We start from the raw sequence: 24,627 nt of genomic DNA on the forward strand, positions 1-24,627 counted from the left end.
TTTTAATGAAAAAACTTAAAGAAATTAATGCAAAAAATAAAAGTTTAAGCACACCAGGATTAGCATATTATCTTGTGTAGTGTGCAAATCCTCACAGCTGAGACAGGTTGCAGCCTTTTTTTTTTTTTTAACCTTTTCATTGAATTTATTGGGGTGACATAGGTTAATATAATTATACTAGAGGCCCAGTGCACAAAATCATGCACAGGTGGGGTCCCTCTGCCTGGCTGGTGATCAGCGTATCAGGCCCATCTTGCCCAGACGCAATCGGGCTGGTGGCTGGGGGACCATGGGAGGGCTCCAGGGCGTGTCTGGCCCCTGTCACCCAGTCCCGATCGGCTGGACCCCAGCAGCAAGCTAACCTACCGTCGGAGCATCTGCCCCTGGGTCAGTGCACGTCATAGCGACCAGTCGACCTCTGGACCTCTGGGTCAGACACTTAGCATATTAGGATTTTGTATACAGATTGTAACTCATAGTGCGGAATGCTCGCCACGCACTTTCCCTCCAGCCTCTGTCTTGGAGACCTCATGTTCACAAGGCTCTGCTCACCCTCTTCAGCTGCCACAGGAAGTAAATTGCATCCTGTGCATGGAAACCCTTTGCAGGCTCCATGGGTGTATCTTTACTTCTCTGCAGTTCTGATTACCCAACATAAGGAGAGACACCCTTATTATCAGGTAACACCATTGTGGTAAGACCCCTGCTCAACCTACTGCAGTGGTTTTAAATAGGCCACGGGTTGCCCTAGATGGTTTGGCTCAGTGGATAGAGCCACGGCCTGCGGACTGAAGGATCCTGGGTTCGATTCAAGGGCACATTCCTGGGTTGTGGGTTCAATCCCCAGTAGGGGGCATGCAGGAGGCAGCCGATCGATTCTCTCTCATCATTGATGTTTCTTTCTCTCCCTCTGCCTTCCTCTCCGAAATTAATAAAAATATATTAACAAAAATAAAAATAAATAGGCCATGAATCAAACGTAGTTGATCTCCATCTATCCAGTCCCCTCACACCCTCTTTTGTCTTTGCATACCCCACACACACACACTCTGCTGGAGTCTGTAAAATGGGGTCATGACGCTCCTGCCCTCCTTTCCCGCCCATCTCTGTCCCCAGTCTGTGGGGTCTCTCCCTCCCTCTCTTCCATCTAACTTGGTGTGCCCTGCTCCGCCCCCTCCTCCTGCAACCTCTTATCTGCAGCCTCCCCCTTTCTTCTCCGGGGGCGGAGATCCCCAGAGGCATTGTGGCCGGGGCTGTGCTGGCTGTGCAGGCCGAGTGGAGCTGTGTAAGGTAGCCCAGGCGGGGCCTCAGAGGAGAGCTGGGGTGACGGGTCACAGGGAGGAGGAGGGAGAGACACGGAGCCTGTCCCATGGGAGAGGCACCGGGCTCCTCGGCTGCCCCCACCCAGCAGCTTTTCTAGGCCCCTGCGCAGCTGTCGCCCTCCGCTCCTTGCTACCTCCCGCTTCCTTTCAAGTTCTGGACTTGGTTTCTCCGACTCAGCCCCGCCCCCCTCTCTGCTGCGTCCCTGGGGAGCCCGAGGCCACCCTCTGGCCTTGGGCAGGCACACCTGGCACGCCCCCCCCCCCCCCCATAATGGTGCTACCCACTCCCCTGGAGTAGTTAGTGAAACCTAAATAAAAAGAAGTAGCTCTGAAGATTATAAATCGCACACTGAGAACGCCACAGGCTGCAGAGGGCTGTGCAGTCCCCTGCTCTCGGATCACGCATAGCAGCCTCCTGAGCCACCCAGTCCCTCCTGGCTTCCGCCCCGGCTACCTCTGCTGGGGCTCTTACCTCACACCTCACTTTCCAGTCCAGCCCATCAGCACCTGCAGCAAGCTAACCTATTGGTTGGAGCGTCTGCTCCCTGGTGGTCAGTGCGTGTCATAGCGACTGGTCGAGCAGTTGAACTCCTAGCGGAAACCTGGTTGAGAGGACAATTTGCATATTAGGCTTTTATTATATAGGATAGCTTTCAGGTGTACAATTCTATAATACTTCATCTGTATATTGTATTTTTTACTCACCACCCCAAGTCAGGTCTCTATCCATTATCATTTATCCCCCTTATACTCTCAGGTTGCAGCCTTCAATAAAACTTTCATAGAGGTTCAGTGGTTTACAGAAAGTAATTCCAATGCTGTACACTAGCATTTTATTTCAGCTGTCCATGGAACGACTACTCTAAAGTTCTTTGAGTAAGAGCCATCTTTACAGTGTTCAGTTTGAGTTCTAGTGCAGATACCTTTTTGGAGCCAAAAAGGAATAAAGTGAAAGAAAAAATAGCTCTCTCAGTCTTTTTGCCTGTTGGGTCTTCGTTGGGGACATTTCTTTAATGTTTAGCCACTTTATAACTCTGTCTTAGCCTTCACTTCCTGTTTTTGCTGAACCTAAAAGATCAGCCGGAGAGGTGAAAACTGGGCGTTTTCAGTTTTTTCCCCTATGCATGTATCTTGTTCTGTGCATTTGTGTGGTTTCCCAAGTTCCCTGGGATAAGGCATTTCTTGGCAATGAAATAATTTCCCAAGAAATCTCTTACCCTTTCCTCCCAGGCTTTGGGTATGCTAATATATATATATACACTAGAGGCCCGGTGCACGAAATTCATGCACGGGTAGGGTCCATAGGCCTGGCTGGCGATCAGGGCCAATTGGGGCCTACTGGCTGGGGCTTGCCTTTGTTCTGCGCCGCCCCCTGGTGGTCAGCGCACATCATAGCGAGCGATTGAACTCCCGGTCGAACTCCCAAGGGGACACTTTGCATAAAAGGCTAATATGCAAAGTGTCTGACCATCAGACCAGTCTCTATGACATGCACTGACCAACAGGGGGCAGACGCTTAATGCAGGAGCTGACAAGCTGCGGTGACTTGGCAACGGCAGTACTCGGGTGACGCACCCCAAAACCAGAGAGGAGGGAGCCAGATTCCTTGTGGGGCTGCGCAATTCTACCTTCGGCATGGGTTATGTGTTGCTGGGGCACTGTCGGTCCTGAATCTGGTTACTGCACACTTGCGTTTGCATTCCACACCCTGTACGACAGCAACTTGGCAGAGTGCTCTCTCGCACTCCGGGACTCCTGGGGGGATGTCGGAGATCCAGTTTTGGCCCAATACCTGCAGGCCAGGCTGAGGGACCCCACCTGCCGGAGAGACCTTGCTCACTCCGCAGATGCTGGGGAGGGACCACGGAAGGTTGGTTCCAGGGCACGTCCCGCCCGTCTTGCCCAGTCCTGCCGCACTAGCCACCTTCTAGTTAATTTCAGTGTGCATGAATCCGGGCACCGGGTCACGAGTTGTTTAATCATTTGTGAACCTCTGTCTCTGGCAGGGGGTTCATGCCTTACAAGGTTTGGGTGGGTGCCCTCTGCACAGGAGCTTTTCCTTCCGTATTAGGCAAAGCAAAGGTAAGTGCCCTGGTCATTTCTCCGGTAGCCTTAGGCAAGTCCACACAGACACACATGATTCTGTGGGAATAGGTTCACTCTGCTTATTGTGGAGCCAGATACCAGGGTCCCACCTGGGTGTTAGACTTCCACTGTGCCAGGGAGAGAGATGTGGGTCAAAGGCAAGGAAAAATGCCACAGAGCTTCTCCACCGTATTAAGGTTTCTCTGCTTGTTGATTGTTATAAACCTTTGATTTTTTCAGAATTCTGACAGTTGATTCTGACAAATTGTGCTTGACATTTTGGCATTTCTGTGGAAGTGGAGGTTTTTGGAATTCCATATTTCACCATTTTTGTTGATGCCCTTGACATGTCTTTCCTCATTTTTAATGTTCAAATTGTCACTGCTCTGGCCAATGGGAATGGGAACCCATTGAAACTGGTTTCTATGTCCTTTAAGAATTTCCCAGTCATTATTTGAACACTTCCTTGCTTTTTGCTACAACAAAATATTCCAGGCTTATTTTGTCATCTTTTCCCAGCCTTGGAATCAGCTATTCTTTAAAAAACCATTTCGTGAAAAATGGTTTTCAGAAGCCAGATGTTAAATATGCTTATTGCTATTACACAGAGCTGGGTGAGGGAAAAATACATATATGTAAACAGAAGTGTTTACCTTTATTTTGTATATGGACATTAGTATCTTACTATCCTCCCCTCCCCTCCCCCCATGTGGACACCTTGATTTCTTGATTCCCTATAGTAGCTGCTGCTTTCTCCCCATATGGATGCCATCCTCATTCTTGTGGGTCCAATGCCTGGTCCCTCGCTGTCCCTCTGCATGGATGTCCTGTCTCACCTGCTGAGATGCTGACACGCTGAGCTGGGCACTCCACGTACTTGTTACCTTCTCCTTCCTACTCTTCACCCCTGGTTTGCATCCCTTGGCTTTTTAAGAAAAATACTTTTATTGATTTCAGAGAGGAAGGGAGAGGGGGAGAGAGAGAGAAACATCAATGATGAGAGGGAATCATTGATTGACTGCTCCCTGCATGCCCCACACTGGGGATCAAGCCACAACCTGGGTAAGTGCCCTTGACCGGAATCGAACCGGGGACCCTTCAGTCCACAGATCGATGCTCTATCCACTGAGCCACACTGGCTAGGACCACCCCTTGATTTTTTTTGCTCTGCCCCATATACTGCTTAGGCCAGAGCCCCACTTTTAAAAAATGAAACCTGTTAATACATTAAACTAAGTTTTTATACTGAACAAGAATTCCACAGGTTTACTATAAAGAGCATTAAGGATTACTTTGAGTAATCATCTTCTGTTGCTTGCCTGATGTTAGCAGTTTGACTAAGTGTTTGAAAAATTTAACCTGATCAAGGATTTGAATGTAGATGGTCTGGTAGTAAAGGGTAGTTGTCTTTTTATAGCTTTAACAGTTTCAGGTTGACCCTTGCAAGGTAAGTAATTGTCATCTCCATTTTAATGAAGAGAAGAAACAGATTATGATGTAAATTTGGTAAGGCCATCCAGCCTAACGATCTGCTGAGGAGAGTAAACATCTGAACTCTGCCTCTATTTAGAATGCCTTAGCTATTGCCTGTTTGTGTACTTTTTATCAAAGTGTACTGTTTTTTAATTTGAAGAACTATAGTTTGGGCTTTTAATTAAACAATGATCTGATTTTTTTTTTTTAAGTCAGGCATGAACATTTAAAACTGCACAAAATTTATATTAGGGCTTTTAAAGAACCAGTTTTCTCTGGGGAATTTTTTATTGTAGATGGTTCAGACTTCAGACATGGATTTTATGAACAAGTTGTAAATTGGGTGAGAGAAATTGGGGTATGATTTCATACTGGCAGCATTTAAAAATCTTAACGTTTTATATCTACATTAGAGGCCCGGTGCACAAAATTCGTGCACTTGGCGGGGGGGGGGGACTCCCTCAGCCTGGCCTATGCCCTCTCGCAGTCCGGGAGCCCTCGGGGGCTGTCCAACTGACGTCTTAGGCAGTGCTAAGCCCACAGTCAGACATCCTTAGCACTGCCGCGGCTGCCAGCCATGAGCCCAGCTTCTGGCTGAACGGCACTCCCCATGTGGGAGCGCACTGACCACCAGGGGGCAGCTCCTGCCTTAAGAATCTGCCCCCTGGTGGTCAGTGTGTGTCATAGCGACCGGTCGTTCCGCCATTCAGTCGATTTGCATATTAGCCTTTTATTATATAGGATGGGGCCTTTAGACCTAGAATCTGGTAGAAGATTCCTAACAAACTTGAATTCCTGGTGTATTAACAGGAGTGACTGCTTATTTGCAACCTTCCTCTTGGTAGTAATCACCAATTGATATACGTGTAAAGGAAATATTAAATGTTTTTATTTTTATTTTATTTATTTTTTTAATATTAAATGTTTTTAGCTAGTGTATTTCTAATATTGCTATTTGCATTAGTTTACAAGGGCTGCTGCAACAAAATATCACACATTTACTTTCTCAGTTCTGGAGGCTAGAAAGATGTTGAACAGAAAGATGCAGGCAGGTTGGTTTCCTCAGACCTCTCTCCTTGGATTACAGATGGCCACCCTCTTGCTGCCTGTTCATATTGTTTTCTGTGCTGTACTGCTCTGGTGTCAGTAAGTCCAAATTTCCTCCTCTTAGAAAGACAGGAGATTGGAATAGGGCCCCACCCCTAACAGTGCCCTTTAAGTTAGTCACCTCTTTAAAGAGCGTATCTCCAAATATGATTGCATTCTGACGAGAACACGAATTTGGAGGGGGTGGGACACAGTTCAACCCATAATATTTATATAGGGAAAGAAAGATGGGATGAAATCAGATGGCACAAAGCATGGTGAAAAGAAAAGGAATAGGGTGGAGCTTTTGAAACTCGCTTTCCCCTTACACATGTAGGGGAGTGGGGTTTCTTTTTCCTTCCACCCTCCTGGGTTCTGTGGCTGGGGACCTGTCTATCGGACTGACAGCAGACAGTGCACAGGAGAAAACAGAAGATTATTATTAGCATGTGCTCACGTTTGGGAGTATTCAAAGATGAGTAAGTCAAGAGATGGTTAGAATTTCTATCTCTATTAATAGGGGAAAGAGAGAAAGGGATAAAGGAACTTAATGAAAAATTAAATGTCCATTTTTGAAAGACAGGTAAATGGGCCCTCAGGAGGATTGATGGGAGAAATGATAGTTTGTGGCAATGTTTGGGTGATTGTGGATTGTTTTTGTCTCCCAGAGAGAAGGTTGGAGTTGCTCCAATGTAGGGGATTGATAAATTGTTTTGGGAAGCTCTGCTTTAGGTAGATAGGGGATTTTGGGAACTCAAATGCCTTCAGCTCAAAACTATTCTTTTGTCAAAGTGGTATATTTTGGGTTGGTACATCCTGATCTCATCAACACTTGTGTAAAATGCCATCATGTGAACTAGTATTTGATCTTTGCTTTTTTCAGAGCACGAAAACACTTCTGCCATTAGCTAGTCATACTTTATTTAAGAACTAGATTTAAATTATAGTTCATTGAAGACATTGCAGAAATGCGTAGGTAATGTTGATGGTTGTCTCTTAGGGATAGTGTTCAGTACACAACTTCTCACTTAACCATCATTTTGGATGAGACCCTGTTTAAAATGATAAGCTTTAAATTATTGGTTAATTTAAGTTCCCTGGAGTTTCGTGTGAATTATCATTTGGTACAAGTTATAAAAGTAAATTTTCATTTCTACTGAGTTATTAGAATTATAATCTTAAGAGTTTCAACAACAAAAAGTTGTTGGGAAAATAACACTCCATCACAAAGCAGCTTAGTATTTAGCTTCATGTCAAAATCCTATATAATAAAAGGCTAATATGCAAATAGACTGAATGGCGGAACAACTGAACAACCGGTCACTATGACGTGTGCTGACCACCAGGGGGCATGTATGGAACATGGTGGGATGGTGGGGCAGGTGAGCGGGGGCGCCAGACCAAGGCAGGGCGCTGGTCGCTGTCATTGGGGCGAGCCTCTGGTGGTTACTGAAAATTCTTTGCTTCCATGTGCTGCAGTCCCGCCCAGTGCTTGCACCTGCTGCTGGTGCCTGCCCTGCTCACACCCACTGCTGGCGCCGAAGCTGCTGCTTGCACCCACTGCCAGTGCCGGCCCTGCTTGCACCCGCTGCTGGTGCTTGGCGCCATCAGCGGGTGCGAGTGGCGGCTGCTGGCCCTGATCACCACTGAGGGTTTCTCCACCTTCCTCTGCTCCTGAGGGGCAATCGGGGCAGCAGCTGCCGCTTGAACCTGCTGATGGTGCTGGTTCTGCTTGCACCCGCTGCTGGCGCCGGCCCCAATCGTTCTGCGCCGTTAGCGGGTGCAAGCTGGGCCAGCGCCGCTGCTGGCAGACAGAATCGGGGGCCGTGGCGGGAGGGGCCAGGCAGGGGCGTGGAGGGTGGACCGAGACCCGCCCCTGTGCCTACTGCAGCCTTGCAGCCCATAGTTCCTTTCAAGGTGCACGAATTCGTGCACTGGGCCCCTAGTAGATAATAAAAATCCTTCACACATTCTAAAACACTTTAGATTTCATTTTTATTTCAGAAGACTTTAAAAAGTAACAAGGTGTAGTAGAATTAGAATGTCTGAATTTTTATGTAGTTCACTAGAGGCCCGGTGCACAAAGTTCTTGCACGGGTAGGGTCCCTAGGCCTGGCTGGCAATCAGGGCCGATTGGGGCCTTCCTGCTGCTAGCCAGAGCCTCCCTTCCCCGGCTGCCTGCTGAGGCCTTCCTTTGTTCCGCGCTGCCCCCTGGTGTTCAGCGCACGTCATAGTGATGATCGAACTCCTGAGGGGTCAGTTTGCATATTAACCCCTTGCACTCACTTGCTTTTTTCTCGATTCCTTTATTCTACTCGGGATTTAATTTTTTAAACACCCCAGATTTTACAAAGTGCGGCAGTAGAATAAAAAACTGGAGTTTCTTTTCATACAAACTTATTTATTTGGATTTTTTATATTTCAAATTATTGATACATTCAAAGAGTATAAAAAGAGCTGCTACCGATGCTAACCGTGTCGAGTCACACTCGACATCCGAGTGCAAAAGGTTAAGGCTTTTCTATATATAGATTTTGACTAGGTATGTTCTTAAAAAAATCTCACATTTGTTTCATAAGTGTTTTCTTGGAATTGTGTCAGGCTTTTCTAATTTTATCAATGTTTTTCTATACGCACTCATGAGTCTTTAGCATTTAGACGTTTTTATTACTATAGGGAGTTAACTAGTTATCTGTTTCTTGTATTTGGCTACTCTTAACCTATCTCTTAATAGACCAGCACAATTTGGGATAGTAGATGTAGAATATTTCTGTAATACTTTGAGAATCTTTTAAGAAGTAGGATAGGGAATTGATATAGCTTTAAAAAATTATGGGCGTAGCACTTATATTTGACAGAAGACTTGTTTTTTCCTATGTTCTTATTGATTTTAGAGAGAGATAGAAACATCAATTAGCTGCATCCTGCACACCCCCTACTGGAGATTAAGCCTGAAACCCGGGCATTTGCCCTGACTGGGAATCGAACCTACGACCTCTTGGGGTTCATGGATCGAGGCTTAACCAATCAGCAACACTGCCCGGGTGACTTGATAAAGAAAGATTAATAGTGGTATCGATCATTTCATTTTAAAAATTTTTCATTGAGATTATTTGTGAATATAAAACATTTGCTATTATTAAATTTCGGCATCTTGATGTTCAGAAAATCTGATTTCTTCATGAAACGAGTCCAGTTGTCTACTTGGCTTCTGCCTTATTTAAAAAAACTGAATTTACTGTATTTAGATTGTACTGGCAAGTTCTTTTCTTTTTTTTTTTTAAATATATTTTATTGATTTTTTACAGAGAGGAAGAGAGAGGGATAGAGAGTTAGAAACATCGATGAGAGAGAAACATGGATCAGCTGCCTCTTGCACACCCCCTACTGGGGATGTGCCCACAACCAAGGTACATGCCCTTGACCGAAATCGAACCTGGGACCCTTGAGTCTGCAAGCTGACGCTCTATCCACTGAGCCAAACCGGTTTCGGCTGTACTGGCAAGTTTTATTGATGCAATTGAGAGAGGCTCCCAAAAACTTTAATTTAGAATGCAGAGAAGAAGTTGCTAAAATATTTAAGACTAGGGGCCTGGTGCATGAAATTTGTGCACGGGGGGTGGTCCCCTCAGCCCGACCTGTACCCTCTCCAATCTGGGAGCCCTCAGAGGATGTCCTACTGACGGCTTAGGCCTGCTCCCCGTGGTTCTCTGCTCTCTGCGGACCTGCCTGCTTGATGCCACCGCAGGCCCTGGTGTCTGCTCTCTGTAGGGGCCTGTTTGCCCTTCGCCGCCGGGGCCAGGGGCAAGCAGGGCTCTGCTGTCTGCGCTCTGGCTCGCCGCCGCAGGGGCAAGCAGGGCCCTGGTGTCTGCTCTCTGTGGGGGCCCTGCGGGGGACTGCTTGCCCCTCGCTGCTACGGCCAGGGGCAAGCAGGGCCCTGCTATCTGCTCGCTCGCTGCAGGAGACTGCTTGCTCGCTGCGGGGAACGTTCCCGCCCTGCCCCAGCCGCTTGTGCATGCGCTGGCTCAGAGCGCCTGAGTCCCAGGGATGTTCCTGCCCCGTCCCCGGCCGCTCAGCGCCTGCGCGCATAGGCCCAGAGTGGTTGGGGGCGTTCTGGGACCCCGGCCGCTCTGGGCCTACGTGCAGGCCTACAGGCTCAGAGCAGTCTGGCTCCCAAGGATGCCTGTCCTGGGACGCAGGCCGCTTGGTGCCGGCGCGTGTGCAAGCAGCCTCCCTGGCCACTCGGCGCCTGTGTATGCAAATTAACCTGCCATCTTTGTTGGGTTAATTTGCATATTCCTAATTGGCTGGTGGGTGTCGTGAAGTGACGGTCAATTTGCATCTTTCATTAGTGTAGATACCTATTGTGATGATTATGATAAAAACTAGAGGCCCAGTGCATGATTGAATCATGCACGTGTAGGGTCCCATACACGCTTTCGCTTTTCGCGGTGGAGCTGGGTGCCTGTCCGCTGGTGCCGGAGCAGACAGGCACCCAGCTCCCCCACTTTTGATGGTCTGCGGCCGCTGAGGGGGGCTACCCTGCTGTTGAGAGGCGCAGGGGGCGCCCCCTGCGCCTCTCAACAGCAGGGTAGCCCCCCTCAGTGGCAGCAGATCCGTGCCTCTCAATGGCCCCAGCCACGCTCCGCCCCCGCCGCGCCGCGCTCCGCCCCCGCCCCGCCGCGCTCCGCCCCAGCCACGCTCCGCCCCCGCCGCGCCGCGCTCCGCCGCGCTCCGCCCCCGCCGGCCCCGCCGCGCTCCGCCCCGCCGCCATTTTTGTTGGGTAATTTGCATACTCACCCTGATTGGCTGGTGGGCGTGGCTTTGGCTGGTGGGCGTGGCTTGGGTGTAGCGAAGGTGCGGTCAATTTGCATATTACTGTTTTATAAGGTAAAATAACCTTTTAATTATGAAAAATTTCAACCATGTAAGTAGAGAGAAGAGGATTTATACCGCTCCTAGTACCAACATTTATAAACATGGACAACCTTATTTCTACTATAAACCTATTCATCATTTCTTGGTTTATTTTAAAGCAATCCCAGTTATATCAATTTTAATTGTAAAAACTTCCGTACATATCTTTATTTATACCATCATTCCACTAACCATTATGACATCTAAAATGATTAATAATTTTTTAAATGTCATTTAATATTCAGTTCATGTTCAAGTGTTTCATTATTTTATAATTTTTATCTTTTAAGGGTTGGTTTGTTGAGTAAGGATCTATATATAAGGTCCACGCATTGTATTTGATTGATCTGCCTATTCAAAACCATTTATTTGTTGAAGATCGTTTGACCTGTAGAATACCCTGTGATCTGGATTTGTTGGGTTGCTTCCTTCAGGTGTCCTTTAACTTGTTTATCTAGGTTGAAGTTTCTGCAGATTGGTAGTTAGATCATATTTCTCATTCCCTACTGGGGTGGGGCAAGAGTACATCATAGATGGTGTTATGTGCGTCCTATTGTGTGATATCTGGAGACACTGAATGTGGAGTCTGTGATAAGGCCATTTTCATTTTAAAAAAATAAGCTTTATTGAGATATACTTTTTACAATAAATTTAGCCAGTTTTAAGTGTACAATTTGAAGAGTTCTGACAAATGTACATTTATGTAACCATCACCACAATCCTAGATAATACCCTATTACCTCAGAAATTCCCTCCTTCCCTGTGCACTCACTCCCCTCCCCAAGGCCCTTCACCCACCCCATTGGTGTAGCTTCTATCACTTGCCTTTTCTAGAATCCCATAATAAGTGGAACCTTGAAGTATAAGATCATTGTAATTTAAAGGAAGACAGAATAAGAAGATCATTTTGGCCAGGAGCTGCAGGTCTAATTCCTTCCATTTTTATGTGACAGGGACTTGCCATGAGGTGTTGAAGCCTTGTTTCATTGAGTCGGAGAGACTGGACCTAAATGGCGCAGCATGACTTTGCTCCAGCCTGGCTTAATTTTCCCACTCCACCATCATCAACAAAGGTACTCTTTCTTGCATCTTTCTCTTTTCTTTTTTTTCTTTCTGTCTGTCTCTTTTGTTCACATTCTACACAAGTGTAGTTAAAACGTGAAGGCTTAATATTTTTTGCGGAGAAATAACTTTTTGTATTAACATTTAAGTTAGTTTTTATTTAATCTATTGGTTTTCATTATTTAAAAAGTCAGTTTTCAGTATACCATCATCATATGAAACCATTTACTTCAAGGTTGTCTTTTGTACTAATCAAAGTTTCATACACTATTTCAAACCAGTTAGTATATTGAATATTACTTTTGCATCCTACCTTTTTCTATATTATTTTTCTGATAAATTGCCTTACTTACTTTGAGATAGATGATGTTTGTTGTTTTCTTTTTAAGTGGAGGTTTTTGAAGTCTTTCCATAAAACTGGAAGACTTATTTTTTATATAATCAGTGAGACTTTGAATGGCACATTACTAAAATTTCAGGAGTGTTGAGGAGTTTGCAATATTGTTACATATCAGGACTCACTAATCTAAGAACTGTTCATTTTACTAAAATACCAAAACAGCATAGTTTGTATGAGGGACTTAGGAATTGTTAGAGGCAATCTAGTTGGCTTAATAGCTGTCTTCCACTTCTTTCCTTAATTTGAAGAAATCAAGAGAGAGTCTTGATCATCTGCTGCCTATTAATAAAGCTCTACCAGGTTTTATGAACAGTATTTAAAACAGCTCTTATGGGAACAATTTTATGAGGACTTGTTAGATTATTGATATGTGGGAAAAGCTGCACTGGGGTGACAGAATTCCTAGGCAAAAGAATTTTAGTGTTTGACACTGGATCTTGGTAATCACAGAAACGGACCCTTTTTATACGGGCTGACCCCCTGGAAGGCTCATTGACTTGCCCGTTGTCATGAGTCAGTGTGAGCCAGGGTGCGTTTCCTGTGCTCTTTCCATAGGACTCATTTTTGGCATTCCGTAAAATGATGGAGCATTCCATTTCATAGACTGTGAAGTGGGATTTGAACTTGTCAGGAATGGAGACTTCTACTGAGGAAGCCACGGATCACCTCTTAGTTACAGACTCTCTGTTTAGTCCTTTCCCTCTGGTGTGTTGGTGTCTGGAATTGCTGTTTAATTTCCCCTCAGCTGCTCTCTCATCTGTCCCGTTAGTGGGCTCATTTCCCCCAGGCTCACTTCAGAGCTTGGATACATACGGACTTTCTGCTTCCCTCTTTTCTCTGTTGTGCATGCTCTCTGAAATAAGCATGTAAGACTTGTTTTTATTTTTAAGCAGATCAGGAAAATTACCAGCACCTGAAAAGTTAGTTGCACAACATGAAAATGTTTGAGAATAATTCTTCATTCAAATGTTAATCTGCGGTTGACAGAGACTGACTTTTATGTCTGGTAAAATCCTGCATTCTAGAACCTGACTCTTGATCTGGATGTAGGCCCTCATAAACAGTGATGATGATTTTGAGAATTGGGATTTCCTATTCTAAAATTTCACTCACTTATTCTAAATTGCCTCCAGGAAATGGTATCAATTAGAACTCTTAACTAGCAGTATTTGAAACTATTTCCTTATACTTTACCCAAAGTAGTTTTGATAAACATAAACACACACCTTCTAGTAATAACTTTTTATATGAATTCTTATTACCTTCTGTCTTATCCTTTCATCTCAGAATCACTATTTATGGCCTCTCATTTATAATTAACCTCTTTTCTACAGAGCCCTTTTAAATCTTATGCTATATAAGTGGAATAAGTAATAATTACTGCTGGGTTCTCTGCTTGAACTTAATGGAAGTCTTTCATTTATTTGTTTGAAGGGATGATACGAGGACTTAAGGGTAAAAATATTTTCAGAACTTCAGTAGTTTTCTGAGGTGTGTAGAATTTTAGCCCCATCATGTGGTGAGATTTTAAACTGCATTAATCATATCTGGCATAGAGCATTGCCTTTTGAAGTGTTTATTGGAACCCAGTCAAAAGTAAATTTCACAGAATGTTTTTGTATACATGTAGATATCACTAAAAAGCATACACTTGTGGTGCAATAATATTTTCTTTTTAAAGAATATGTTTTTTTTTATTTTTTTAAGAGAGGGAGCAGGCTAGGTAGATAGAAACATAGATGAGAGAAACAGCATCGATCAGATTGGCTCCAGCATGCCCCCCTCCTCTCCCCACAAAGGATAGAACCCACAACCCAGGCATGTGCCCTGACTGGGAATCGAACCGGTGACCTCTTGGTTCATAGGTCAAGGCTCAACCACTGAGCCACACCGGCTGGGCTATTATGGTCTTTTGTTCATTTTCCATTAAAAAATGCAAACTGGTACAGATTTCATCACCTTTTAATAGATTCTGACCTGCAGTTTGGGAAAAGTAACATTTTTATTGGAGGAATGCCAAACTGAAATGGTTGTAGATACTGAAAAATTTAGGTTTCTTTTTAGATAAGCCTTGTTATTGATACTTCTTTCCCATCATCTTACCTTAGGAAGTACAATAAAATGATTGGTCATTAGGCTGAAGCATTCTTTTACCAGTGAACTGCCACAATATTTTGAATTTAATTTAAAAAGGAATTGCCGCTTGCGTCTATAGATGCTTATGGCGTACAAATGGTTTATTGCAGTAATTGTTTGAAAAAAGAAAATGCCAGGGGTGTGGCATTAAGAGTAGATGGGTGGTAGGAAAGTAAAGAGGGAATTTTTTTTCTTTTTAAACAAAAAAATGAGATTCTGCTACAGTCAATACATTTTCATATTTGTATTCAGTATTCTGTAGTTATTTCTATGGCTAAAGTGTAGCAGTAGTGCTTTATTGATTCTGTCATGGTAACATTTAAAAAACAATGATTAATACTGTACTTGTCAGTAGTGTTAGCAATGTGAGCTTGCATGAAAAGTATGTGCTATTTAAACTTTAGGCCAACAGAGGATCAGAAAATCCAGTCAGACGGGTAGCTGAGTTTATTCAGAGTATCAGAGTTTGTATAGTATTCAAACTATATGTTTACTATGTACAATTTTTTTTGTAACTGACTCAGATATTCTAAGGAATCCAGAAAAAGAATGAAAATGTGTGAGAGAGAGAGAGAGAGAGAGAGAGAGAGAGAGAGAGAGAGACGGTCTCTTCCTTGTTCATTGTATTATCTAATGTTTCTTGAGGCGTTACTACATACCAATCACTGTGTAAAATACTTTCTGTGACAAAAATCGTAAGCGGTAGATACTCCGGTTTTTTCCTCCTTTACAGATGAGAGCACAGGTTGAGAGAGATGAGGAACCTGTTCCAAAGTTCTCGAGCTAGGATAGGAATGCATGTGTATCTGACTTAAATGCTATCAGTTTAGTAACTCTCTTTTCTTGATTATTAGGTAGGAGACTAGTTTTTAGGAATGATATACCAGGATGCTTTTACTCATGCACCAGAATATGTCTTTATTCTGGTTTTAGTGAACAAGTAAGATTGCTTTTTTTCTTCCCCTTCAGGATGGCATCTCTGTAACTTCTCTAGTCAGCACACAGGGACCCACTCCTCTCAGTGGCTGTATAATCTTTACCAAGTGGGTCTGCAGGGATTACTTAATTAGCACCTGTCAATGGACTGAATTGCAGGAATATATTTGTAGAGTGAATTCCTAGCAGTAGAATCACTGGATCAGAAGGTTTTTACATTTGGTAAATAGTGCCTAATTACCCTGGAAAAATTGCACCAATTTATAATTCCATCAAAATACTACAAGGGGGCCTTTTTTTTTTTTGTCTTTTTCAGTTTTGGTGATATTGGATGTTTTCACATTTTTAGGTCTGTGAAATTGGATGAAAAATGGTACCTTTTTGAGCATATTTTTGTGTTAGGAAAAATTTCTAAGAACTTTGTTAATGTAGTCCATTTCTTAATGATTTGTAATAGCTCTTCATATTGTGGGATTTGCTTGCCATTAACATGGTACATATTTTTCTACAGCTTATTTGTCTTGGTAATTCTTTAAAAATGTAGAAGGTTTTAGTGAAATATTTAAATGTATGGAGAAGTGTAGCGAGAATTGAGTGAACACTTAAACACCCACAATACCCATATCTTACTATTTTGCCGTATTAGCTTGATCTCTTGGAAATAAAACATTAAATGTATAGTTGAAGTCCAGTTTACTATTTATAACCCTTGTTTGTCTTAATTTTCTCCCCCCACGGGTAGTCTCTATTTATGTTCTTTAATTACTATTCGCTATGTGAATGCTAATAAATAGTATTGTTTTGCATGTGTAAAGTTTTTATATAAATGATTCATTTATATGTCTTCATCTTGCTTTTACATTAATTCTGCCTTTGAGTTTTTTCCATGTTGCTGTCTGCAGATTTAGTGTAAGTGTAGGCAACTCTGTCGAGTGTTCTGCCTGGTGCCTCTGCCACCTTTCATTTGTCCATCTCAGTTCAGGTGGTTTATACCTTTTGGCTGCTGTGGAGAGCCCTGCATTGACTGTCCTCGTCATGTTTCCTGGTTCGGGGATAAGGTTTTCTAGGCCGGTGCTCCTTAACCTCGAATGTGGAGTAAGATAACCCAGGGGCTTTCTTCAAATGCAGGTTCTGATGGGAGTAGGTTTCAGGCGAGGACCCTAGTTCTAAACTTTCAGAGTGATGTTGATTTTGCTTGTCCATGGACCAAACTTCTAATAACAAGGCTCTAACCTATAATTAAAAGGAAAATTGCTGGAACTTGATTAGATATTGCCAAATTTTCTCCCATGTGATGTACTGAGTCATACTCCTGTATGCTGAATATAACCATTTACTTTATACTCCTGCCAAAATTTTGTCAGAGTATCAGAGTAAACATTTTTGCCAGTCTTGGTTATAAAATGCATTTTCATTGTTCTTTGACATTAGATTACATTTCTGTGAATTGCCTGTTCACATTCTTTTTTTTTTTTTAATGTTCATTCGAGGATACCTTTCCATTGGTTTTTAGATAGAGTGGAAGGGAGGGGGACAGGCGGAGAGAGAAACGTTGATTGTGAGAGAGACACATCCATTGGTTGCCTCCCGCACAGCACACACCCTGACCAGGGCCAGGGATTGAGCCTACAACCCAGGTATGTGTTCTTGATTGGAGTCGAACTGGGACCCTTCAGTCTGCGGGCCAGCACTGTCCATGAGCCAAACCCACTGGGGCTGTTCACATTCTTTATTATTTCTTTTGGGTCACTTGGTTTTCATATTGGTTTAAGAAATACATACACATATGTTTGTATATGTGTGTATATATGTCACTTTAAATGTCTTAAAGTTTTACATAGTTGTTTTTTTTTAGTCTTACACATATTTGGCTATATGTATGCAAGTGCATTATAGTACTTGTTGCTATTTTATTTATTTTTAAAATAGGTTTTTATTGATTTTAGAGAGAGGAAGGGAGGGGAGAGAGAGAGAGAGAGAGAGAGAAAGAGAGAGAGAGAGAGAGAGAGAGAGAAACATCGATCAGTTGCCTCCCACAAGACTGAACCTGCATCCAGGAAGCCTTCAGAAGACAGGAGATAGTCAAGGACTTTGTCTTTCCGGGCATAGCAAACAGCACGAGGCCTGAGGGAGCAGGGCAGCTGGCACCAGGAAGTCCCATGGGGTCATGTGAGAGAGAGGGACCAAGTTGGGGATAGGTAGTGGATTACCACTGCAGCTGAGGAACACCATTCTCTGTCCTGGAGGAAATCTACATAACAGCCTGAGCAGTGGTCCGGGCCCTCCGAACCGTTCCCAGTGCCGATGGGGATTTTATCAGGTTGATCAGCTGGTAGTGGGGAAAACCAGCAACTTTTATAAGTGTCTTGTTTTATACACTTCTAATTTTTAAAAATCATTTTTATATATTCTTTTGATAAATTTTTTGAACATTTTTTTTGGGGGAAGAGGACAGCACTTAAAATAGAACTGTAGCTTTAATTGCCATAATTGTCAGTATTGAAGAAAACCTTGAACTATTTGAATCGAGTACTATATGATACAGAGTATTACATTTTGTTATAAAACGCATATTTTGCCTCGTTCTCTTTATACCACTTTACCTTCCAAATGTTGGGGTGAGTAGAGGTAGTGGCCACGCTCGTTCAGCATGGTGCTCCTGCTTTCACGAGGTAGTCCATCTTACAAGTTACCAAACATTGAAATAACTACAACAGCTTTCTAACCGTTTAAATTCTTGGAAATAAAGCCAGAGAGTGTTAGTTGCTAAAGTTATATTTAGGTTTTATGTATATGTTTACGTATATGCTTATAATTTGTTTCAGTCCTCATTGAATTTTGAGAAGCATTCTGAACACTTTTCATGGACAGAAAATCGTTATGATGTGAGTCGTCGACGACACAACTCTTCAGACGGCTTTGATTCTGGTATTGGACGTCCCAGTGGAGGTAAAATTTGCTAAGGAATGATAGAATTTAAGAAAACTTTTTTTCATATTCTTTTAGGAACGTTTTGATTGTGATTGAGACTTTAAGTATAACCATCTTTGAATTTGTAATACTTTACCATTATCAAAAAAGGTAACTTTGGAAGGAAAGAAAAAAATGGATGGCGTACACATGGGAGAAATGGCACTGAAAACATAAATCATCGAGGGGGCTACCATGGTGGGAGTTCCCGGTCTCGGAGCAGTATTTTCCATTCTGGAAAGAGCCAAGGACTGCATGAAAACAACATCCCTGACAATGAGCCAGGGAGGAAGGAAGACAGGAGAGAACGCAAACAGTTTGAGGCTGAGGACTTTGTAAGTGTCTTGTCATTTTTAGTACAAATGTGGTTTTCGCAAGTGCTGCTTCTAGCACAAGCCCATTTTCTACTGAGAACACAGGCCCAGTCCACAGCTTCCTGCCCTCCCTCCTTATGCCCATATCCTGCTCACCATGGTCTTTAAAACCTTTGGATAAGTTTGTCATTTTATTCCTTAGAGAAACCTGTTTATTTTAATATATTTTTATTGATTTCAGAGAAGAAGGGAGAGGGAGAGAGAGAAACATCAATGATGAGTGAGAATCATTATTAGCTGCCTCCTGCATGCTCCCCACTGGGGCTCGAGCCTGCAACCCCGGCATGTGCCCTGACTGGGAATGAACCGTGACCTCCTGGTTCATAGGTCAACGCTCAACCACTGAGCCACTCTGGTCGGGCTCCTTATAAAAATTTAAACAGTTTCCCTCAAAAATAATGGCTGAGTTCTAGTGGCCTGTTTGCAAGTGCATCATAATACTATTTTAAAAAAGCTGTTACATTTTTGGAAAGACTATTTACCAGTGCATTTTACTTAGATTGCTTCTCGTAACACGATTACTTATGTATGACTCTTAACGTGAATCCCAGGATAGCTCTCCTTTCTTTCAGTTACTTTCTCTATTCAGAAGTTTCTTTGTGGTCAGGGAAGGAAAACTAATTGTTAGCCTAGGTCAGTTACAATTAGGAATAGTAACTCCACTACTAAAAACAAGTATGAACTAATTAAAAACAAAATTTTCTTAATTTTTCCTATTGGTAAATCTCACCATGTGGCTGGCTTATCTAAACACTGTTTCAAGTTACATAAAAATTGATCTAGTGTTCACTCTTACCTAATGCTTGTGATTCATTCCCGGTAATTTCTTTTTGTGTGTATGTTCATTCTCCATTCAGCATTCATTTGAGTGGCTCTGAGTCTAACTCTTCTTGGTCCTCAGAACACAAAGGTGAAGAAGATAGGCAAGGCCCCCCATGTTACTGAGTGATATTCTTTTGGGGGCGTTAGGACCATAAAAAAGAAATAATTAGTATTTTGCAGAGAATTTAGGCAGGAAGTGATCGGCTGCTTTGGTTTAGCAGATCAGAAGAGGTTTCTGCAGGGAAGTGTCTTTTGAGCTGGGACTTGGAGGGAGGAGCGAGCTTTGTTACGACTGGGAGACCGGGGAAGAGCTGGTGAAGAGTCGTGCTAGGCCCCATTAGAGAGAGGAAGGGGTTTTAATGAGTAGGCCTCTTGCCTGTAACATAAAACATTTTAGTTTAATTACAAGTGCACCAGGAAGCCTCTTGGGAGAAGCCATGTGAGTTGATTTTGTTGATTTGAAGATGATCCCAGTAGTTAGAACTTGAACGGATTACAGTGAGAGCCGAGAGACCAGTTAGGAAGTGGCCGGCACGAGTTGTCAGGAGAAAATAGCTTGACTGGGTAGGAGCTGTGACAGGTGAAGATACATGGTTTGAGGTGTAGTTTGATGATAGTTTGGGTGGAGGGTGGAAGTGGAAGAATATGACAGATTGGATTTAGGTCAGGGAAGTGGTGAGGGAAAGAGAAGGACAAGAATTATGCTTAGGTTCTGTAATCTGGTAACCTTGCAATCACTGTACCTTCCCATTTTTGTAGTCCATTTTTTCCACTCGCTAGTTGCCATGAAATGGAATTTTTATAATCTAAACAAACCAGAAATGTAATAGTGTGCTCTCATAGTGTTGTGAGGGTTAAATGAGTGATGTAAGTACATCATCTAATTAAACAGTGCCTGACACATAGCAAGCACTCAATGCAACCTAGTTGCTGCTACGATTATTACTATACCCCACCCCCACTTCCAAGATGGCCGGCATCAGCCATTACAATCCTAGTCCTGGCATACAGACCGATAGTCTGCTGTCTTATACTAGAGGAGTCCTGACAAAGCGCATATAACTGCCACCAGTCTTCTTGAGTTTGTATCAAGGAATCCATACTGGTTTGCATGCATGCCCTTTTGGGCTTTTGGTAATGTCAGTAGAGGATTCTTTTTTTTTTCAATACATGTTAAGCAACTTTATGGCATGGCAGGCTGTGTTGCTAGGTAATATGGAACATATCTGGTATAACTAATGGAAATTTAGGACTTTAGATGGTAAACATATCTACTAAGATTAGCTTTAGAGCACACATTCAGTGCTCAACTCCATTTCTTTTTTTTTAAATATATTTTTATTGATTTCAGAGAGAGGGAGAGAGATAGAAACATCAATGATGAGAATAATGGATTGGCTGCCTCTTGCACGCTCCCCTACTGGGGATCCAGCCTGCCACCCGGTCATGTGCCCTTGACTGGAATCGAACCTAGGACCCTTCAGTCTGCAGGCTGATGCTCTACCCACTGAGCCACACCAGCTAGGGCTCCATTTCTTTTTAATATTCTGAGCATCACTTGTTAAAATAGCATTTGCACTTTGCTTTGAGAACGAGTTGCTAACGAAAGCATCCAGTAATGAAAACAAGCATTGGGGGCAGTTTGGTTTTCCTCTTCCCTGCTCTTGACCTTGTGCTGAGAAAGGATATTCCTCAGATGGATGCAGACTACACTCTTGTTTGACACTTTCCTCTCATGCATTCGGGGAGGAGGGACATATTTAAAGACATTGTCTTTGTTTTCTCCTACGAGGAGGGAGGGAGGATAGGTAGTAATCTTTATAATAATGAGCAGACTAAGTTGAAAGTTAGGGCAATGATTATAATGATGTCAGTTTTTTCAGTATGATTTTGAGGTTACTTTTAAAAGGATTTTCATTTTTTTTTAAATGTGAGAGGTTAAACATTTTTTTGTGTTGTTTTCATTCCAACTTTCTTTTAGCCGTCTTTAAATCCTGAATATGAGAGAGAACCAAATCAAAATAAGTCTTTAGCTGCGGGCGTATGGGGTAAGTAATTTTTTATTTATCTTTGAGGGGTATAAATATTTGTAGGTTTTACTTTTCTGTGTTTTTAAAAATAAATAGGCCATAATTAAACCTTTTCTTTTAAATATGTTTTGATGTGCTTAGCTACAAAAGGGTGGCACTTAGCTTTTAAAAACAAGATAGATTTTTGAGTCAAAATAATTGATTTGCCCATGTTTGTACCATTAAGTATACTCACATGAATTTAAAAAAAATGGTCATAAGTTAATGTAATGAATGGATGTCATTTTGAGAGTACCCCAATCATCATCTAAAGAAAAGATTTAGTTTTAATTTTTAGTTTTTCAAAGTTGAAAACTTAGTTAACTGGAAAGATACATACTTCTAATCATACCTATGAAAATGGTTACACATAGAGTATTAAAATGTACAGATTTGCCTATGGAACTAGTCTGTGTTTGAAATTATTTGCTTGTTGATGGTCAAAGCTTAATGATAGTTTTTCTGGTAATAACTTCGTTTTCTTTAAAACTGCTTAGAGTTTAATTTAATAGCATCTTACAAAAGATTTAAACTGCACTTAGTATAAATTAGCATTTTAAAGATTCAAGTGAAGTTTAAAATAATGGAAAAATTTATAATATAAAGATTTGATATCTGAAAAATAAATTTTTATTATTTGATACCAAATTCAAAGGTGGTGTATTCACTTTGGAACTTGTACACGTTCATTTGTATGTTCTACTGAAAATCAACAACTTATCAAAACAAGGATTGTGGCTATGGCAGCATACTAGTCCTAACAATAAAGGCATTATTTTAAACTTTGCCACTTCCTGTGCTGTTCTTTATTGTATTTATGGGGTGATACTCTGGGGAATTATTTTGTTTCTTTTGATCTCCAGATTGCTTTAAGGGTTTTTGAGGGTGGGGGTGGGGGCGGTCAGACACTTTTGTGAGAACCATGTGAATGGCATTGTTTTTTCTGTATTGCAAATTAGTATTTCTGCCACTCTCCCCAGGCCTACACGCCCAGACACACACATACCCAACCAAAAAAATCTCCCAAGCTCCTCTCTTAGGTATGTTTCCTTATTATTCAGTTTTTCTGGGAACAGCTGATTGCATAAGAATATAGAATCACCTGGAAGGTGTTAAATAGATTCTCTAAGGAATTAGGAATGATTTGGATTTGATTAGAATGAAAGTACATAAAAAGTCAAGAATGTCAGCAAGCATTTGTCATATAAAATTACCTATAGATACTATTGGTATTGATCCTTTGTTAATTTAATAAGTTTAGAAATGATTTAAAGGCAAGTACATCTTTGAAAATATTGAGAATACAGTGTGTTAATACAAGGATTTTGGTTCTACTATTTCAGGATTGGTGTAATAAGGATTTGAGCACTATAGTTGAAAGATGTTTAAAAGGAAGATGTACTCTTGACTGTGTCCTAGGTAAACTGAGAAGTGTGTCTGCATTAGAAAGAAATGGTTCATGGTGGCTTGGTTAATTGGTAAATTCCCAGTACTTCCCATAGGAATACAATGAAACTTCCATTGTATAGCACTTTATTATTCCTTTCTCGCTCCCCCCCCCCCACCCCTGGGTTCCCAAATACTGTTTTACCCACTGCAACATTAAAATAGCGATTATGTTCCTGAGGAAGACATGAGAGAAATTTAGGAAAGACTTCAATTGAATCTTTTCTAGTGCTTCCTTCCAGGTAAGTAAAAATTTAATAATGGAAATGTAATGCCTATTAAAAATAAATCAATTTGTCCCTGAAATTATTTCTTATAGATCAAAAATTGCTAGAGCCTAAACATAACATCTCAATTTAAAAAAAGACCTTTTGGGAAAGTAATTAAGCCATTTAAAGTATAGTTACATAAGCTTGATTCTACTTAGAAGCTAATTGGATTTACTGGGAACACCTTCATGCAGCTTGTACCCTTGACCTTAACCAGGGCCGATGTTGCTGGTGCACAGGGTTAATGCTCGCTAGATCCATCTTATTTCCATTCCTTCATACTGTGAAACTAAAGCAAAGACTCAGGGTGTTTCAGTGTGCCCGCGGGAATTTTAAAATAATTTAGTTGTGTGGTTTTGTTTGGGGTGTGAGAAGAGATAAAATGATAGGTTTATTATGGTTTGTATGCAATTTGAGACATAATTAGGGACTGATTTTTGTGTTTTCAGGACTCCACCTGTCAGCAATATGTTATTGTAGAGCCTAACACACATGCAGTGCTTAAGAAACTAAATCATGAAAACTTGTCATTAGTAATCAACTTAAAACTTAGTCTTGTTTCAACTCAGCATTCTTGTGTCTATTCCTTTATAACTTGATGGACTTATCTGATTTTTGCTCATACTTGATATACTGCTTGAGAGCATCAAGGTTCATTTTTAAGAATTTTGTTTAGCTTTCAAAATCAAAGCAAATTGGTGACTAGTTTTGTTTTTTAAAAAAATATATTTTATTAATTTTTTACAGAGAAGAAGGGAGAGGGATAGAGAGTTAGAAACATCAATGAGAGAGAAACATCGATCAGCTGCCTCCTGCACACCCCCCACTGGGGATGTGCCTGCAACCAAGGCACATGCCCTTGACCAGAATTGAACCCGGGACCCTTCAGTCTGCAGGCCAACGCTCCATCCACTGAGCCAAACCGGTTAGGGCTGGTGACTAGTTTTTAAAGATGGGATGTTTTCTAGAGAATTCCAATGATATTAGCCACAAGCATACAGACATGATTCCATTAAATAAGTTAGATCATGTTGAAAAGCACTGTTGGTTTTTTTTAAGGAACTTTGTAAGCAGGATTAAGAGAAGGGAATAATCAAATATCTTTGTAAAAGCATTATATGGGTAAATTATGTATTGAAATGACTCCACATTCCTTGATGTCCTCCTTATATGGAAACAGTTAAAATTATTCCAAGGATCAAGGTTGAGAAAAGAAAGGTAAGGGGGTTTGATGGGACAACTTGCCACAAGTAAATTTTA

At 42.0% G+C, this 24,627-nt stretch overlaps 1 protein-coding gene across 2 annotated transcripts in view; it reads left to right on the top strand.

The window, feature by feature from the left end:
• GPBP1 (GC-rich promoter binding protein 1) overlaps window positions 1-24,627 on the top strand; it is a 54,795-nt gene that overhangs the window by 14,213 nt on the left and 15,955 nt on the right. Inside the window, exons 3-7 of one of the 2 annotated variants that reach the window (XM_079784735.1) lie at window positions 11,837-11,956; window positions 18,243-18,366; window positions 18,499-18,722; window positions 21,565-21,631; window positions 22,633-22,692. In XM_079784735.1, the coding sequence (XP_079640861.1) occupies window positions 11,894-11,956; window positions 18,243-18,366; window positions 18,499-18,722; window positions 21,565-21,631; window positions 22,633-22,692 (538 nt within the window). In that variant the 5' untranslated portion in view covers window positions 11,837-11,893. The remainder of the gene's footprint in view (window positions 1-11,836; window positions 11,957-18,242; window positions 18,367-18,498; window positions 18,723-21,564; window positions 21,632-22,632; window positions 22,693-24,627) is intronic. The other variant, XM_079784736.1, reaches the window with a different exon arrangement.

The sequence above is a fragment of the Cnephaeus nilssonii genome (genome assembly GCF_951640355.1).
Source record: "Cnephaeus nilssonii genome assembly, chromosome: 2".
Lineage (NCBI taxonomy): Eukaryota > Metazoa > Chordata > Mammalia > Chiroptera > Vespertilionidae > Cnephaeus > Cnephaeus nilssonii.